Below are 18858 nucleotides of genomic sequence, written 5' to 3' on the forward strand. Positions count from 1 at the left end.
CCAGGAATGCGGGCACCCCATTTTCTTTTTCTACTCTGGACAACTGAGGTGCTGTCTTTATCTATTTGCTATATTATATATATATATATATATATATATATATATATATATATATTAATTATATGTGTGTGTGTGTATGAGAGTTTGGATGGATTGCATTTTGTCAGTAAACTTCGGTTTTTCAAGTACACCGAAATATTTGCGCAACTGGGAACCAATATAGCTCCCATTGCAGTGCCATTATTAGTAAATACAAACTCCCTCAATTCCCATAGTAATTTAACAAAATAAATATTTAAATAACTATACCTTTATCCAAAAATATCAGGCAGAAATGAAAATATGAAACCAAAAGAAAAAGAAACAACTTGAGAACGGACCATGTATAAACTAAAATGAGTTTTATTGAGAATAATATAAAGACATATAATAATTACACACACAGCGTGGACAAACAAAAAGTGGGAACCAGGGAGCAGGGGGAGATGAAAAGAAGGTAACAATAGTATATATAGTGTCCAAGTGTGCTGAACAATTTAAAGTGCCAGCAACGTGCCATAAGTAAATAGGACCAATATCTTAAAAACGCACACAAAACGGATCACAGAGAAAACCAGATGTAATAGTGGCATAAAACAGTGAGACTCCCTCCGCTCCCCAGTTACCCACCAGACCTCCAACGCGTTTCACCCAACGGGGCTTTATCCACTCCTGGATAAAGCCCCGTTGGGTGAAACGCGTTGGAGGTCTGGTGGGTAACTGGGGAGCGGAGGGAGTCTCACTGTTTTATGCCACTATTACATCTGGTTTTCTCTGTGATCCGTTTTGTGTGCGTTTTTAAGATATTGGTCCTATTTACTTATGGCACGTTGCTGGCACTTTAAATTGTTCAGCACACTTGGACACTATATATACTATTGTTATCTTCTTTTCATCTGCCCCTGCTCCCTGGTTCCCACTTTTTGTTTGTCCACGCTGTGTGTGTAATTATTGTATGTCTTTATATTATTCTCAATAAAACTCATTTTAGTTTATACATGGTTCGTTCTCAAGTGGTTTCTTTTTCTTTTGGTTTCATATTTAGAGTGTTTACCACAGGACCCTATACATCTATGAGCATATCTCCTCCCCCTTTTTTGGTGCTTAGAAATGAAAATATATAAAAAATAAAATTCTATATAATTTTATTTAATAACTGGTTTTGTAAATAGCAGTTAACCACTTAAAAATGAATGTTTTATGTTGATAAAATATATATGCGCTTCTGAAGGTATCAGGTTTGTACTGAAGTAGGTGTAAATTGGATTAAGCAAGTACTGCAATGTCTATTAATTGTCATTGGAGCCATAAGTAAAGTGATACAAGTCTTTTTTAACAGCCATAAGTAACCCAGGAACCGGTCTACTCCCTCCTTGGTAGGATGAGAATGCTACGCTTGGTATAGAGTCTTTGGATGCTGGATGTGGCGATGGGATTGTCCGTAGAAGCTGAGCATCCTGGAAGTTCCATATCCTTGTATAGCAATCTTGTCCAACTGTAAGGGAATTGAAATGTATCAACTTCAATTAGATTTATGCTTTTATAGTTTATAAATAAATGTCTGATTGCCCTAAGGCTACTGTATACAAGCATTGGAGATCCTGTTTCCTTCGTTTTTAAGCAGTTGCTGCCACTCCATTCAACTCTATTGGACTGGCTGATAAAGCCCAGCTATATCCATCTCAGAGTTAAACAAGACAGGCATATTCGACCACCGAAACAAGGGTTCAGTACTTGCAATTGGTGGTGGTCCTGGCTAGGTGATAAGTGTTGTTTGTATAAAACCCCTTTAAAGGGTACCTCTCATCAAAAAAACTTTTGATATATTATAGATTAATGTATGCAGAATAACTTTACAATTGCATGTTATTAAAAAATATACTTCTTTCTATTTAATTTTCCACTTTGAAGAAATGGCCACTAGGGGTCTCCCTACCAGTCCTGGCAGCAAGCATTTCAGACTCACGCTGGAGTCCTAAACACTACGAGCTGCCAGTCTGCTTTGTTCACAAAGGAGAACACTCAGAGCTGCCAGCCTGCTTTGTTCACAGCCTGTTTGGCTGTGAACAAAGCAGGCTGGCAGCTCTGAGTGTTTAGGACTCCAGCATGAGTCAGAAATGCTTGCTGACAGGACTGATCAGGAAAAATACAATAGAAAGAAGCATATTTTTCATTAACATGCTATTGGAAAGTTATTCAACATTCATTAATCTAAAATATATCAAAAGTTTATTTGATGAGAGGTACCCTTTAATAGTTACTGATAGAATTATAATTTTAAAATATGACCTGATGCCATTCACTGAAGTCCTGCCCTTTACTTTAGATAACAGCACCAGAAACCTTCCAGCATTGTTACTCTTAGCTCATATTCTTTTTTTCACCACTTATTTACTAGTGCATTTTCTATTTTCCCAGCATATTGATTTAGGTTTTCTATGCTGACATTCTGATGTTGTCTTTGGTATCACTTACACCACATTATACACAGCTCTGTGGGGTCTGTAACCACTTTCCCTTTTACCTGCAGACTGTTTTGCATTTTGAGCTGGTACTTGTTAGGAAAAATTATATTGCATTTTTATAATACTTGATCTGGGAAAAAAGTGCCATTAACTGAAATACGTCTGCTTTCTTCTATTTGAAGTATATTTCCTGAAGCCAGAATGTTCAGCTATTAAACTTTTTAAGACATATCTGTGATTTGTCTATTTACCATCAATCACTTTTGCCATGGTTGGGGTCTTTGCTCCAACCATATACATTGACCTCCCGTACAAAAACATACACAAGATGTATTGGGTAGTGTACATTTTTGTACTTTTGCATTTTTATGCGTTTTTTTTCCTGTGCACAAAACCGTGGTCAACCAAGGTTTTGTTCGCTGTCCTGTCCTTCGACTGTACAATAGTCTATAAAAAATCATAACACCCATAAACTGTTTTTATAACATTGTAGTCAATGCAAAATGCATATAAAATTGATAAAAAAAAAAAAAACTATACAAAAACATATGGCAAAATGCTGATGTGAATGTAGCCATCTACTTTCTTAAACAGGGTTCTAGTGCCATGCAGAAATTTGGATAAACTACTTTGTCTAATTACAGTCACCTCTACAAGAAGCTAAAGAACTTACTGTATACCATATTTTTTGTCTTAGGACGCACCCAATTTATAGGTACAAAATCTAAAAAGATAAAGATTTTGAACCCAATAGTGGCTGTCTGGGCATGCTGGGAGTTGTAGTTTTGCAACATCTGGAGGTCCGCAGATTGAAGACCACTGCATAGGAGGTAATACTCACGTGTCCCCGCCGCTCCGGACCCGTCACCGCTGCCCTGGATGTCGCTCCATCTCTGTCGCCGTGTCCCCGTCGCTCCTGAACGTCTCTGCTGCCGGCCGGGTATCCTTGCTCTCTGTCGCCGCCATCACGTCGTGACGCACGTACGCGACGGTGTGATGACGAGGAAGGAGAGCGCCGGCCATACAGGGGATCCCTGAACGGAGAAGACACCGAGGAGGCATGTAAGGTCCCTCTCGGTGTCCTGTAAGCACTAACCCGGCTATTCAGTCAGGCTGTTCGGGACCGCCGCGGTCCCGAACAGCCGGGTTAGTGTCACTTTCCCTTCAGACGCGGCGGTCAGCTTTGATTGCCACGTCTGAAGGGTTAATACATGGCATCACCGCGATCGGTGATGTCCTGTATTAGCCGCGGGTCCTGGCCGTTGATGGCCGCAGGGACCGCCGCGATAGGGGTGTATTCGCCGTATAAGACGCACCGACTTTTTCCCCCCAGTTTTGGGGAAGAAAAAGTGCGTCTTATACGGCGAAAAATACGGTAATTCTTATACATGTAACGCAATAATAAATATATTTTTTTTAAGTAAAAGATACTCTTAGGCTGGGTTTACACTATTGACAAAATCTGTCCGGAGATTCCGAGTGCAGGCTAAATCAGTCAGCGCTAGGACTGTGCAGTGAATGTCCTTCCCATAAATGGCAATGTCTGTATAGCAGAGATCCGCTAGAACATTGAACGAGTTCAATGTTCTGGCGGAATTTTTCAAAGGGGTTCAATCCCATTGCCATTGCAATCTGAGCGTAATTAAAAAATTAAATTCCGTTCGGAAATTCCATAGTGTAAACTGGACTGGATTTTTTTCTATTCAATGCTTTGTCTATGCAGGTGGTTTGGAGTACGTTATCAGGAAAACAAACAAAGCTCTAAGGGGAGATTTATCAAAACCTGTGTAGAGGAAGAATGGTGCAGTTGCCCATAGCAACCAATCAGATCACTTTCATTTTTAAAGAGGCCTGTGAAAAAATGAAATAAGCAATCTGGTTGCCATGGACAACTGCACCACTCTTCATCTACACAGGTTTTGATAAATCTCCCCCTACCTGACATTGAAAAGATGAAAAAAAATATTTCTTTAGAATTCTTTGTATGAATTGTGTATGAGGAGCAGATTTTGTACATATCCATACCTGCAAGCAGCAACCCGTCATCATCTTTCACATGCACCGGTAAGTGAGCGTAACTGTTAACATGTCCTTCATATTTTTGCACATACTTCACCATCCGCAGATCCCACAGCTTAATCTAGAATTTACAATCACAATCAACGTTTAATCTAATTATTATTTTGTGTTTACATAACCTACAAAATCTTTTCCCCACGTTTAAAATGTCACGTCTAGTTATAAAAAATAAAGGCTATGTCCACACACAGTTTTTTGGGGTCTGTATTTTAGCATGTAGTATATGCCAAAAGTGTGCGCCTATTGTTTTCAATCGAAATACCAAATGTGGTGAATTGTGGTCTGTATTCTTTGGCCCTTGCATTAGTCTTGAAAACGAAGCCTGGGTGGTGACTTGCCTAATAAAGATATTATATGGCTGTGTTTGCATTAAAGGGGTACTCCGCTGCCCCACCATTAAGAAAAATTTGTTCTGAATGCTTGGAACAAGGAGCGGGGGTCGTGATGTCACGGACACACCCCCTCGTGATGTCACACCCCACCCCCTCAATGCAAGTCTAAGGGAGGGGGTGTGGCAGTCGAACGAACGCTGGGTGCTGCACAGAGATTGCAGGGGTTCCAGCTGCTGGGCCCCCTCGATCAGACATCTTATTCCCTATTGTTTGGATAGGGGATAAGATGTCAAGGGGCGGAGTACCCCTTTCAACATTTTCCCTTTCAGTTGGGGCTCAAGTATTTTTCATGGCAAGAATAGCTCAGTGTGCAACCCTGTACTTGCCATCAATAATAACGGAAACCTGATGGGACGCCATTGTAAGTCTATAGGACACAAAATTCACAATACCCCAGGGGCTGCATAAAGAGGCCGGGACTGTAGATAGGATTAATGAAATGTTTAGGCTTTGATGTACCTGCCCAGACATATCGGACACCACCATGTAGTTCTCATCCTTGAGAAGACGGAGACATGCAATGCTGGAGCTTTGTGAGAAGGACACCCCTTTCTTCCACTTATTGGGTGATATATAGGGAACGCGAAGATCTATAGAGAACACTTCTCCAGAGCGACAGCCGTTATAGAGCAATAAGGTCTACAAAAAAAGAGAAAAGACATCTAGTAATGTGAAGAATCTACATTAAAGGGGTATTCCAGGAAAAAACTTTTATTTTATTTTTTATATCAACTGGCTCCAGAAAGTTAAACAGATTTGTACATTACTTCTATTAAAAATTCTTAATCCTTTCAATAATTATAAGCTGCTGAAGTTGAGTTGTTGTTTTCTGTCTGGCAACAGTGCTCTCTGCTGACATCTCTGCTTGTCTCGGGAACTGCACAGAGTAGAAGAGGTTTGCTATGGGGATTGGTTTCTAAACTGGGGGGTTCCCGAGACACGTGTCATCAGAGAGCACTTAGACAGAAAAGAACAACTCAACTTCAGAAGCTCAGAAGTACTGAAAGAATGAAGATTTTTTAAAAAATTTTCCTGGATAACCCCTTTAAGTAAGCAGGTGAGTGAGATATATAAGTAGACTGTAAAACTGATACAAAAAGGATAGTGTGAGGTGTACTCTACCTGGAAAGTGACCTAGAACTCTCATTAGGGTGTAATCTCCACTCCACCCAAACAAATAGACAAAATATAGAAAATAGAGTGACTGGTTCTCAAGATCTTTACACAAAACTGTAGTGAGGGATTACTATGGATTTTGCACGGTATAAAGTGTAAAAAAAAAAAAAACGTGACAGAATAGATATGATAATAGTGGAGACCTGAATAAAAGGGTGTGTGTGTATACCTGTGAATGAGTTAAAATTATGAACTCTATGGCTTTGTGAGTGTTATGATAGTAGATGTGTAAATGTATAAGATTGGTAAAATAGAGGGTTATACTATCAACACTTTTTTTTTTTAACAAACATATATATTTACATATCTACTATCATAACACTCACCAAAGCCATATAGAGTTAATAATTTTAACTCATTCACGGGTATACGCACACACCCTTTTATTCAGGTCTCCACTATCATTAGCCTATCTATTCTGTCACGTTTTTTTTACACTTTATACCGTGCAAAACCCATAGTAATCCCTTACTACAGTTTTGTGTAAAGATCTTGAGAACCAATCACTCTATTTTCTAAACTGTAAAACTATTAGATACCTCTGTGGAAACTTTTTGGGTTTAGGCTTTTTATACTGGACTGAAATGCTGCAGACTTCGGTACAATTTACTTAAAAAAGAAAGTCAAAATATGCAAAAGTACTGCAACATTTCAGTTTCTGGGACTGGAGACGTGACATCACGCCCCCTCTATTCACGTCTATGGGAGGGGGCGTGACTGCCGTCACGCCCCCTCCCATAGACATGAATGGAGGGGGTGTGGCGTGACATCTTGTCTCCAGTCCCGGAAACAAAGAGGTTTCCGAGACTGAAGATGCAGCCCCGCATAGAACACGGGTGCTGCACGGAGATTGCGGGGGTCCCCAGTGGTGGTGTATTTGGCCAGGATACCCATTTAAGGGTATGTTCCAATGTGTATTTTGCTGCATATTTTCTGCAACTAATTTACCTACTCGCTGAAGTCGATGGGTAGGAAAAATCAACTGCAAGAAATATGCAGCAAACACTATACGTATGAACACATTCTAAAGCGGTACTATGGTGATTTAACCTGCTCTGGGAGGGGGGACAGTGGGGAAAAAAAACTCCTCATCTTCCTCACTCCCACACATCCACCAGATTCACTGAACTTTGGTGGCGACATGACCGGTCACATTCAATTAGCGTCTAAGGGGGAACCTCCCAGCAGCCGCTTGACAGCACGTCCCCAAACCCGGAATCGCTAGAATAGAGTTCCGTGATTCTGAAAGTGTTGCGGGTATGAGGAAGGTAAAAGAAGGTTTTGTTTTCTTTTTCTCACTTTCCCCGGTGAGAATCACCGGCGTACCCCTTCAACCCTTAAAGTGAAAACCACAGACTAAAAAATTTTAAAAATGTTTTCTCCTTTCTGATCCAATGTAAACGTAAGTTTTCATATTGCTGCTACTTCCTCTAAATCTGAGAAATCTCTGATGTCGCCTCAGTTTAGCTTTAACTATTTAATTGTATCCTGAGGAACCAGGCTTTCTATTTGTAATGTTAGATGTGAGTAGAAAAGAAAATATCCAATAAAGCAAAATGTATACAATGAAGTGAGCTATTGTAAAACTGTATATTTCTTTAAAATGGCCACTGTCCCTCTTATAAGCCAATGTGACCACTGTGCAAACTGCAAAAAAAAAACCTCCATCAAGGTTACTTCAACATTTATACACAGCAGTGCTCCTTTCAATGACTGCCTGTACTATGCAAGCTTCTTGCTTGCATTGTCTCACCGTTTCTACAAGTGATTCTAGACAGTAGCAATGTTAATGCCAGGAACATGTGCCCAGACTGACGGGCATGTGGATTGTAACTATGACAAACTTGTGGCACAGCTCTCCTCTCTATGAAAAAAAAAAAAGTGCAATAAAACAGAGAAGAGGGGTAACTGAATAGGATGACAGGATGCAAGTGAGGGCAAGGAAGTTCCAGCATGTACATTGCTGATCAACAGATCAGGCAAGGTAAATGGCCACGGAAATGAAGTGGATGGCAACAAGAGCAATGTCATTGGTGCAGTTTATTGCCATACATCACTGGTATTTGCAATATAGACTGCTGAAAACCAGTGTAATTTATGGTACTGGTAGTCCATGTCGAGTACTAATAGTCTATGTAAAAATAGAGGTATGTGTCAAGTGTTAATTTTAGATTGTTTCAACATAATACATATGTTTATATACAATTTGTGATAAAATACCTGTGTGGCAAATTGTTGGGCCAGAACATCACTGCCAGTTCGGTAAGTGTGCTGAACATTCGTAACAGTGTTCAGAACCAGGACTTGATTCTGCAGACCTTCCATGTTAAGAGAAAGAAAAAAACAAATGGGCAGCTAGAGATGTTAAATAGTACACAATAAATGGCTGTAATTGTCAAAGGGTTATTTCCATCACATAAAGGGATGGCATATAGCTAGGACATACCATCTAGAGAAATACAAGGCAGCACCTAAGGCTGGGTTCACACCAAGTTTTTGCAATACAGTTCCCGTGTCAGGTTTTTGATAAATGGATTCCTCAAAACCTGACTAAATTGTATCAAAACGTGTAAAAATTTTCATCCGTATACGATTTGAAAAATGATGTCCGGTTGCATCCGTTTTTTAAGAAAAAAAAATATATATAAGTTTTTAACTTTTCATTCCATTATGAATAAAGTTTTACTTGTTTGATTGAAATTCCAAGAAAAAAAACTGTGCAAAGTCAAAAACCGTATGTGAAAACCGGATGGAACCGTACGCACATACAGTTCTGTACGGTTCCCATTGACTACCATGTTTTAAAAAAAATGTATACGTTTCAATACGTTTTTTCACCCGGACCAAAAACCGTGGTAGACTACAGTTTTGGGTACGGGAAAAAAACTGACAAAACCGTACAGGATGTAAAACAGACACAACCAGATGCATCTTTTGGCATACGGTTTACAATGGAGAGTCAATGCGTACGGTTTTCAATACGGTTCCGTACGGTTTTAAAATTGAAAACTTATATGGGAACTGTATTGCAAAAACCTGGTGTGAACCCAGCCTTAGAGAAAGTAGTATTTACATCAGATGCCACGTTTCAACTTGTACAGTCACAGTTTATCAAGGATATACCATCACTTTTTGACAGATAGAGATTCAACCTCTGGGTAGGTTAATAAAGCGGAGCACTTCCAAGCATGATGGTGGTACTGCTGTGCGGGGTAGTCTTAAAAGGGAAAGCAGGAATATGTCAGTGCATTTAAAGGGGTTATCAAGGAAAAAACTTTTTTTTTTATATATCAACTGGCTCCAGAAAGTTAAACAGATTTGTAAATTACTTCTATTAAAAAATCTTAATCCTTTCAGTACTTATGAGCTGCTGAAGTGGAGTTGTTCTTTTCTGTCTAAGTGCTCTCTGATGACACGTGTCTCAGGAACCGCCCAGTTTAGAAGCAAATTCCCATAGCAAACCTCTTCTACTCTGTGCAGTTCCTGAGACAAGCAGAGATGTCAGCAGAGAGCACTGTTGCCAGACAGAAAACAACAACTCAACTTCAGCAGCTGATAATTATAGAAAGGATTAAGATTTTTTAATAGAAGTAATTTATAAATCTGTTTAACTTTCTGGAGCCAGTTAATATAAAAAAAAAAAAAAAAAAAGTTTTTTTTTCCTGGAATACCTCTCTAACCCCCCTTTCTTAGGATTTATGGGTGTCCCAAAAGACGGCCCGTCATCAGTCACAAAATGATGGCATATCCTAGCACATTGTTTCCCAACCAGGGTGACTCCAGCTGTTGCAAAACTACAACTCCCATGCTGGGAGTTGTAGTTTTGCAACAGCTGGAGTCACCCAGGTTGGGAAACACTGTCTTAGCAAGTGGCCACCGCTTCATGGTTGGGAATAACCTTTTAGCAGATTGCAAAATGAGGTACGTACATTATAATTGTAGACAAGAGAAAAGCCTTTTTTTTTTTTTTTTGGGGGGGGGGGGGGGGGGGGGGGGGGGGGGTCTATGCAACAAATGCAATTAGATTTTATGTTCAAACCAGTAAGTAAGAATCAACAACAGGTCATTGTGAATAGAGTGTTTTAAATGGGTATTCCTGGAAAAACCATAGTTAAAGGGGTACTCCGGTAAAAAACTTTTGTTTTTTTTAAATCAACTGGTGCCAGAAAGTTAAACAGATTTGTAAATTAGAGAATAAAAAATCCAGACGAAGGAAGCCGAGACTTCCGAAACGTACTGCTGAGGATACCATAGTGACGTCACTCACAACACACTCAGTCGGAACCTTAACCTGATCGTAGCGTGCGTGCAAGTTGGTAGAGGCTCCACCGGCCGGGGCGCGCTCCCGCTGCAATCCACACTCCTTCCAAGAGACCGGACCCTTCATGAAGTAACACTCCGGGAAACAACATTAAAAGAAGTAACCCGCTACATCCGGGAGTCAATTCAGTAAGAACCACTTGCAACCTCTGGAACACCACTTCAGGGAGCCCACGTATCTGCAGAGCGGCACCTACTTCACTGCAATACACAGCGATCGCGCTGTAACAGCATTGCTGTGGGATCATTACACTTACACCGCAACCACCGATTTTTATCAGCAACCGTACTATCTACAGGTCAGTTTGTAACTTGTGTATATAATACAGCGCTTACTATTCAATTATTTTTCAGATTTGTAAATTACTTCTATTAAAAAATATTAATCCTTCCTGTACTTATTAGCTGCTGAATACTAGAGGAAATTTTTTTTTTTTTATAGAAGTAATTTACAAATCTGTTTAACTTTCTGGCACCAGTTGATTAAAAAAAAAAAAAAAAAAAAAAAAAAAAAAAAAAAGTTTTTTTTTACCGGAGTACCCCTTAAACATGTGAGGTGAGGGTTGAGGTCCTATTCCTCAAACAGCCACTGAACAGCAGAAGAATAGGGTCATAGTAACCATGCTTTTCACTGCAGCTCATCCCATGCAAGAGAATGGTGCTAAGTTGCAGTATAAAGCACAGCTTCTGTATGGACACATTGCTGCGCCTGGATAAATAATGAAAGGGCGCTAATGCTCAATGCAGGACGGTAAATAAGGAAGACCAGTTTGAATTTTATTTTATTTTTTTACTTTTCTTTATAGAGTAATAGAACTAATAGCATTGAGACCAACTGTAAAAGCCAAAATTAAGATGGGATTTTATGATCTTAACAACTACTTGATTACAAACCTGCTGCAAAAGAGCATTCCAATAAGGGGTTAAGGCACCATGCACAAGTCCAGGCATTAGAGATTCTGATATTGTAGACCACTTCTGGACGAACATCATCTATAAAAGTCAAAGTTACTTGTTAAAAAAAATTATATATTTCTCTAACAAAATGAGTAACATTTTAAATTGGTTTTTTTTTGTGCATTTTTTTTGAAAATTGTCACTGCAGTTTTTAAGCCAAAGACAGAAGTGGATCCAATAGGAAGGATAAATATAAGTCCTTCCTTTAAATGAGCCATCGTCTGTGGAATCCATCGTATGTTGAGGGATTCGTGCAATGTAAAGTATAGGAAGCTGTACTCACCTGTCCCCGCCGCTCGCGATGGTGTCCCCGGGCCCTTATTGGGCTCTCCTGGTCTTCTCCGGTCCTCTGCTGTCTTCTCCGGTCCTCCGCTGTCTTCCGCAAGACCTTACTGGGCCTGCATAGTGACGTCATTACGCCGCTGCGTCCGCCATTCCTATTGGATGATGTGTGCAGCAGCGTATTGACGTCATTGGAGAGGGCCGAGAAGACACCGGAAGACCAGCGCTGGACCTGGAGGGCACCCCGGAGCATCGTGGAGGGGTAAGTAATACTTACCGCACCACACGGGGAACATTAAGCTGCTATCCGGCAGCAGCTTAAGCATTTTGCGCTGCCGGACAGCAGTTAATGCGATGGCCCCGACATAAAAAAGCATCGTATGTCGATTTCATCATATGTCGGGGCCATCGTAGGTCGGGGGGGGGGGGGGGGGTCACTGTATTTCCTATTTCTTTTGAATACACTTCTGGCTTTGGCTCAAAAGCTGCAGTGGAAGATATCCCAAAAAAACCTGTGTGAAAACATAGCCTAAACAGGAACTTATTAGGCCGGGTTCATATTTCGGAATTTTCGGCTGGAGATTCAGAGTGCGGCCAGGACGGCTAGGACCGCACAGATATTGCCGTCTCCATAGAGTGAATTCTAACAGAGGACGGAACAAGTTCATTCTTTTGGCGGCGGAAGGGATTCTGCTGAGCTGGAATTATCAAACAAAATTCCTAAGCTGAATTCCAGACAGAAATGAACCCAGCCTTCGTGTCATGGTGCTCGAACCACGGGCAGCGTAAAACAGGAACAGGTTTCCTTATTATAATGGTCTATAATACATTGTGTTTAAGGGAATCATATTTTTTCTTAAAACAGTCTTGGAACTGAGCTTTAAGTGGCTAGGGCAATCCTAGCCGGGTATAATCAACGTAATTGTGCAATTTTGTGGTGCAAGATTTTTTTTTCCAGCAGGTTTTATCAACAGCCATGGCAGGCCTGGGGCTACCCTGGCCATTAGACACAAGGACTGCGCGCCAAACACTGTTTAAATACCACAATCGCTATTGATGACAGCATTTAACCAATTAAATGACCAGAATCAGACTGATCTCCAATCATCTGTCATTATCAACTGGTGTCGGATGCAGATACCAATCTGTCCCTGCCAGGGTATGGCATAGGCCTGGCTCCAGAGGCATGCCTTCTCACCTAACCCATGACGTACATCAGAGTAAAGGGTTAAGCACAAAATAATTCTCATGGTTGTTTGATGTTTTCTAATACAGTGGTCCCTCAACATACGATGGTAATCCGTTCCAAACGGACCATCGTTTGTTGAAACCATCGCATGTTGAGGGATCCGTCCAATGTAAAGTATAGGACAGTGATATTCAACCTGCGAACCTCCAGATGTTGCAAAACTACAACACCCAGCATGCCCGGACAGCCAACGGCTGTCCGGGCATGCTGGGAGTTGTAGTTTTGCAACATCTGGAGGTCCGCAGGTTGAAGACCACTGTTAGAGGAAGTTGTACTCACCTGTCCCCGCCGCTCCGGACCGTCACCGCTCGTCACGGCTGCCCGGGATGTTGCCGTCCATTGCTGTTGCCGCGTCCCCGAGGTGTCCCCGACGCTCCGGCAAGGCCTCTGCTTCCCCGGCATCCTCGCTCTCCGTCGCCGCCATCACGTTGCTACACACGCTGCTCCTACTGGATGAGGGGATGGCGTGCGCAGCGACGCGATGACGACGATGGAGAGCGCCGACAATGCAGGGGATCCCGAAGAGGACGCGCTGGAGCCTCGAGGACAGGTAAGTGATCGTCAGCAGACCACACGGGGCACCGTAAACGGCTATCCGGTGGAAGCTGAAGCAGTCTGTGCTGCCGGATAGCCGTTTATGCGATGGCCCCGACATACAAAAGCATCGTATGTTGATGCTGCCTTCACCATGCGATGGCCTCTGAGAGGCCATCGCATGTTGAAATTATTTCATGTCGGGGCCATCGTAGGCCGAGGGGTCAGTGTATTGTGAAATGCTACTATACCCAGAAAGCTCTCTCTCTCACCCTTTTTCTCTCTCTGCTTTTCTTTTTGCCACCAGTCCTCCATGGTGGAGTTTTGGATCCATGGGAGAGTTTTTTGGACACCCTCTGTGCCCTGCCAAATTGCAGAGAGGAAGAGGAGGTGAGCTGGAAACTTCACCTATTGTGATTGGTGGATTCTCTGTTTCATTCTGGTAAATATATAGATGCAACTTTCATTGTTATTTTGCCTGTGATGATAAGGAGGAGATCGCTTTAAAACTTTCTCTCCTCTTTCTTTCTCTAACTTATTGTTGGGCTAAAACATGATTTAAACAATTAGTCATCTTCTGACAACACATTCCCTATAAGAAAATAAAAAGCCACAAATTGACAATACCATAGTTTGCTGCCATGTTCCTAAAATACCAGGCTGGCATAAGACTGACACAGCCGGGGGCCTCTGGTTTTCCAAGAAGACAAACTCTGAATGAACATTAAGGAGTAATAACTCAGTAGATGCAATGTTCTAATGAAGGAGATCAAGCCTATAACCAGTGACATTGAAGCCAGAACAACAAAAGGATACAGAACATGAGAGTCTGGTGCATTCATTGAGGCCCAACATGCAGTAACCACCTGTGGAAATAATTATTCCAGTTAATTACTAAACAGGTCAGAAGCAAATCTACTACATGTATCAACATAACAGGTTAAGGCAACTAACACTTAAAGGGGTACTCTGGTGGAAAACAATTTTTAGGATTAACTGGTGCCAGAAAATTAAACTGATTTGTAAATTACTTCTATTTAAAAATCTTAATCCTTTCAGTACTTATCAGCTGCTGTATACTACAGTAAGTTCTTTTCTTTTTGAATTTGTTTTCTGTCTGACCACAGTGCTCTCTGCTGACACCTCTGTCCATATCAGGAACTGTTCAGAGCAGGATAGGTTTGCTATGGGGATTTGCTCCTACTCTGGACAGTTCTTGACATGGACAGAAGTGTCAGCAGAGAGCACTGTGGTCAGACAGAAAATAATTTTAAAAAGAAACTTCCTGTCGAGCTTACAGCAGCTGGTAAGTACTGAAAGGATTAAGATTTTTAAATAAGTAGATTTTTTATGCTTACTGTAAAATCTCTTTCTCGGAGGATCCATTGGGGGACGCTATGGGTATATCTTGCTGACACTAGGCAACAAAAAGAAGTTGTCCCCTCCTGGCAGGATATACCCCGCCAACTGACTGAGCTAATCAGTTTAGTCCCAAAGCAGTAGGAGAGGACCGACAGAAATAGAAACCAGCAGGTGTCCGAGGGAACCAGACAAAAAGAAACTAACACAACCCCTCGGACAGAAAACCGGACCATAGCCACAACAAATGGGTGGGTGCTGTGTCCCCCCCAATCGATCCTCCGAGAAAGAAATTTTACAGTAAGCATAAAAAATCTACTTTTCTCTGTCGGCTCCATTGGGGGACACAGACTGTGGGACGTACCAAAGCAGTCCCCGGGGAGGGAAAAAATACCCAATCAGAATTAGGCAGAAGACTGAGCCACTGCCGCCTGCAAAACCTTGCGACCCAAAAGTGTGCACTTGGTAGAATTTAGTGAAAGTATGCAAGGACGACAAGGTTGGCGCCTTGCAGACTTGTAAGGCCGAAGACCTATTGCGTAGCACCTAAGAAGCCCCAACGGAACGCGTGGAATGCACAGTGACCCAAAAAGGCGGGACCTTCCCTTTACGATGGTAAGATTCCAAGATAGCGGGACAATTCCACCGTGAAATGGTCGCCTCGGTAGCCGGAAGACCCTTGCGACGACCCACCGGAATCACAAAGAAGGTGTCACCCTGTCGGAAGGAGAAGGTAATGGAAAGATAGATCCGGAAAGCTCGAACTACATTCAGACAATGGAAGGAACGCACCTTAGAGTTGGATGGAGCCGGACAAAACGAAGGAAGCACGATCTCCTTGTTCATGTGAAAGGAGGAAACCACCTTGGGCAAGAAGGAGGGAGGTGGCCGAAAGACAACCTTGTCCTGATGAAGGACCAAGAAAGGAGAGCGACAAGAGAGAGCAGCTAGCTCGGAGACCCTCCTGATGGAGGTAATGGCAATGAGGAAGGCGACCTTACAAGGACGCGGAGAGAAGCATCCCAAAAAGGTTCGAATGGAGCCTCCCTCTAGGCGCCAAGCACCAGGTTGAGATCTCAAGGAGGAGTGGGAGACTGGTATGGCGGAGCCGCATGGGCCACGCCCTGTAGGAAGGTGCGGACGTGACGGTTGGAAGCTAACTGCCGCCGAAAGAGAATAGAAAGAGACAAAAAACTTGACCCTTAAGGGAGCTGTGCGCCAAGTGCTGATCCAGACTGGATTGCGAAAAATCAAGAAGGCGCGGAAAGGAAAAGACGACCGGGGAGACGGACTGAGCCTCACACCACCGGAAATAAACCCACCAAGTGCGGTGGTAAATCCTAGCGGAGGAAGGTTTCCGAGCCCGAAGCATGGTGCGAATCACCCTAGAAGAAAACCCTTGAGCTCTCAAAACCGTGATTTCAACCGCCACGCCGTCAAATGCAACAACAGTTAATTGGGGTGGCAGAGAGGACCTTGGGAGAGCAGATCGGGGTGAACTGGAAGACACAGAGGTACGTCCAAGACCAGCCAAATTACGTTGGCGTACCACGTGCACCTTGGCCAGTCTGGGGCCACCAGAATGGCGGGAAGGCCCTCCGCCTTGAGTTTCCTCTGGGCAGGAGAGGGAGAGACGGAAAGAGGTAAGGAAGACTGAAGGACAACCACGGGATTATAAGTGCATCTACCGCCAGAGACAGAGAAATCTTGGAGACCTCCTCCATCGCCAAGCACCTGCGTGTGCCGCTCTGGCGATTGATCTATGCCACTGCCGTGGCGTAGTCCGATTGGACACAAAACGGACAACCCTGTAGGAGAATCTTCCAGTGGAGGAGGCAAAGAAAGATGGCATGGAGCTCCAGAAGATTGATGGGAAGGTGAGCCTCCTGAGGGGTCCAGCGATCCTGGACAGTCAGGTCCTGAAACACACCTCCCCAACCCAGGAGACTCGCAGCGGTTGTGACGACCTGCCAGTGGAGGGAAAGAAACGACCGCCCCTGGAGAAGAAGGGGAGAGTGGAGCCACCACTGAAGAGACCGACGAACAGAGGGGGGCAGAAAAATCCGGCAATCCTGAGGGGGCGTCGACTTGTCCCACGGGCCAAGATGACCAGCTGGAGAGGGCGATAGTGGAACTGGGCGAAAGGGACCGCCTCCATGACAGCCACCATCCAGCCCAGCAACTCCATGCAGAATCGAATCGAAACAAGAGGGGTGCCATAGACGACGGACATCCTCCTGCAGGGAGCGCTGCTTGTCCAACGGAAGATGAACATGGGCAGCTGCCGTGTCGAAAAGGAGACCCATCAAGATAAGAGACTGGGAGAAAGAAAGGTTGGACTATTCCTGGTTGATCACCCAACCAAAGGTGGACATAGTCTGTACCGTGAGATAAAGGCTCTCCAAGTTTTGGGACCGGTATGGCGATTTGATCAAAAGATAGTCCAGGTAAGTGAGGACCGAGATCCACTAGGCCTGAAGGATGGCAATCAACTCCATCATGACTTTGGTGAAAACCCTGGAAGCCGTAGCTAGGCCAAAAGGAAGAGCCACGAACTGGAAGTGACCCGCAGGGAGTAAACGCTGATGGGTGGAGAAAATGGGTATGTGCAGATAGGCATCCCAGATATCCACCGAGGAAAGAAACTCCCCCTGATCCATGGACAGCAGCACAAAGCGAAGGGACTCCATGTGAAAATGACAGCCGCAAGTGGCGGTTGAGTAGCTTGAGGTCCAGAATTGAGCAAGACGAGCCCCCTTTCTTGGGGATGACAAAGAGACTCGAGTAGAACGCCTAAAAACGCTCCCCTGGAGGAATTGGCACAACCACTACCTGAGCGAGGAGGGTACTTAAAGCAACCTGAAAGGCCGATGCTAAAGAAGGGGAACGAGGAGGGTGGGATCGGAAGAAACAAACCCGGGGAAAGGAAGTGAACTCTATCCGGTAACTAACAGATATGACGTCTTAGACCCAGGAGTCTAGAACCTGCGCAAGCCAAACGTCCCTGAAAAGAGACAGACGCCCTCCCATCTGAGAAGAGGATACGGGTGGGGGCGTCCCTTCAGGAGGAGGGAGGCTTACGGTTACCAGACTTGGCCGCGAAACCGCCAGAACGGTTGTTTGACTTCCAGCAAGGACGCGCCTTGAAAAGAAGGGGCTTTCCGAGATTGAGAGGGTGCCTACTTGGAAGGGCGACCTGATGCAAAGGACCGAAAGCAGTCTTCCGATGGGGATCAGAGCAGTGAGGTTTGTTCTGCGGTAGCATAGAACTTTTACCTCCAGTAGCTTAGGAAATAATTTCATCTAGGCGCTTCCCAAAGACCCGAGAACCGGAGAAAGGTAACTCTGTTAGAGATTTCTTTGAAGCAACATCTGTATCCAACACCTTCAACCACATGGAGTGACGAATCGCAACCAAGTTACCCGAGGCAAAGGTCATGCATCGGGCGGACTCCAAAGCCGCTGAACAAAGGAAGTCCCTGGCCTGACAAAGTTGGCAAACGAGGTCCGCCAAATCCTCCTGAGGGGCACCCCACAGGATGCCCTGCGTAGCTGAGAAACCCAAACCCAAACTGCCTTGGAAACCCAAGCGGAAGCGAAGGTGGGTAGCAAGGACAAACCTGCCGCTTCAAAGGCATTTTTCGCCACCTTCTCAATCTTCTTGTCTGCCGGATACTTAAAGCATGCTGCATCTGCCAGAGGCAGGGTAGTAGATATGGACAGATGAGAAACTGGAGGATCTACTGCAGGTGGCGCTGTCCACTTGGAAACCAGATCCGTAGGAAAGGGAAACTGAGCTTGAATCTTCTTGGTTCCCTGGAATCATTTGTCCGGATGCTTCCAAGCAAGGCGTCAAATTCAGCATGAGAACTGAAAGCCTTGGGGGAACGCCAAGAGCGGCGAAAAGAAACTTCCGCATCAGGATCTGAAGTTCTTAGGTCCTCCAGATGATAAGTGTCCCGGATGGCTGACACCAAGCTGTCCACCATATTAGACACGGCAGAGT

At 43.7% G+C, this 18858-nt stretch overlaps 1 protein-coding gene across 4 annotated transcripts in view; it reads right to left on the reverse strand.

The window, feature by feature from the left end:
* Nucleotides 1-1165: 1165 nt before the first annotated feature.
* DCAF4 (DDB1 and CUL4 associated factor 4) overlaps nucleotides 1166-18858 on the reverse strand; it is a 55614-nt gene continuing 37921 nt past the window's right edge. For 3 of the 4 annotated variants that reach the window (XM_056545769.1, XM_056545767.1, XM_056545768.1), the window contains exons 8-14: nucleotides 14310-14359; nucleotides 14121-14206; nucleotides 11366-11464; nucleotides 8372-8469; nucleotides 5435-5614; nucleotides 4530-4644; nucleotides 1166-1534 (exon numbers count right to left, since the gene is read on the reverse strand). In XM_056545769.1, coding sequence (XP_056401744.1) covers nucleotides 1329-1534; nucleotides 4530-4644; nucleotides 5435-5614; nucleotides 8372-8469; nucleotides 11366-11464; nucleotides 14121-14206; nucleotides 14310-14359 — 834 coding nt within the window. In that variant the 3' untranslated portion in view covers nucleotides 1166-1328. The remainder of the gene's footprint in view (nucleotides 1535-4529; nucleotides 4645-5434; nucleotides 5615-8371; nucleotides 8470-11365; nucleotides 11465-14120; nucleotides 14207-14309; nucleotides 14360-18858) is intronic. The other variant, XM_056545770.1, reaches the window with a different exon arrangement.

The sequence above is a fragment of the Hyla sarda genome, chromosome 11, assembly GCF_029499605.1.
Source record: "Hyla sarda isolate aHylSar1 chromosome 11, aHylSar1.hap1, whole genome shotgun sequence".
In the NCBI taxonomy this organism is placed as follows: domain Eukaryota; kingdom Metazoa; phylum Chordata; class Amphibia; order Anura; family Hylidae; genus Hyla; species Hyla sarda.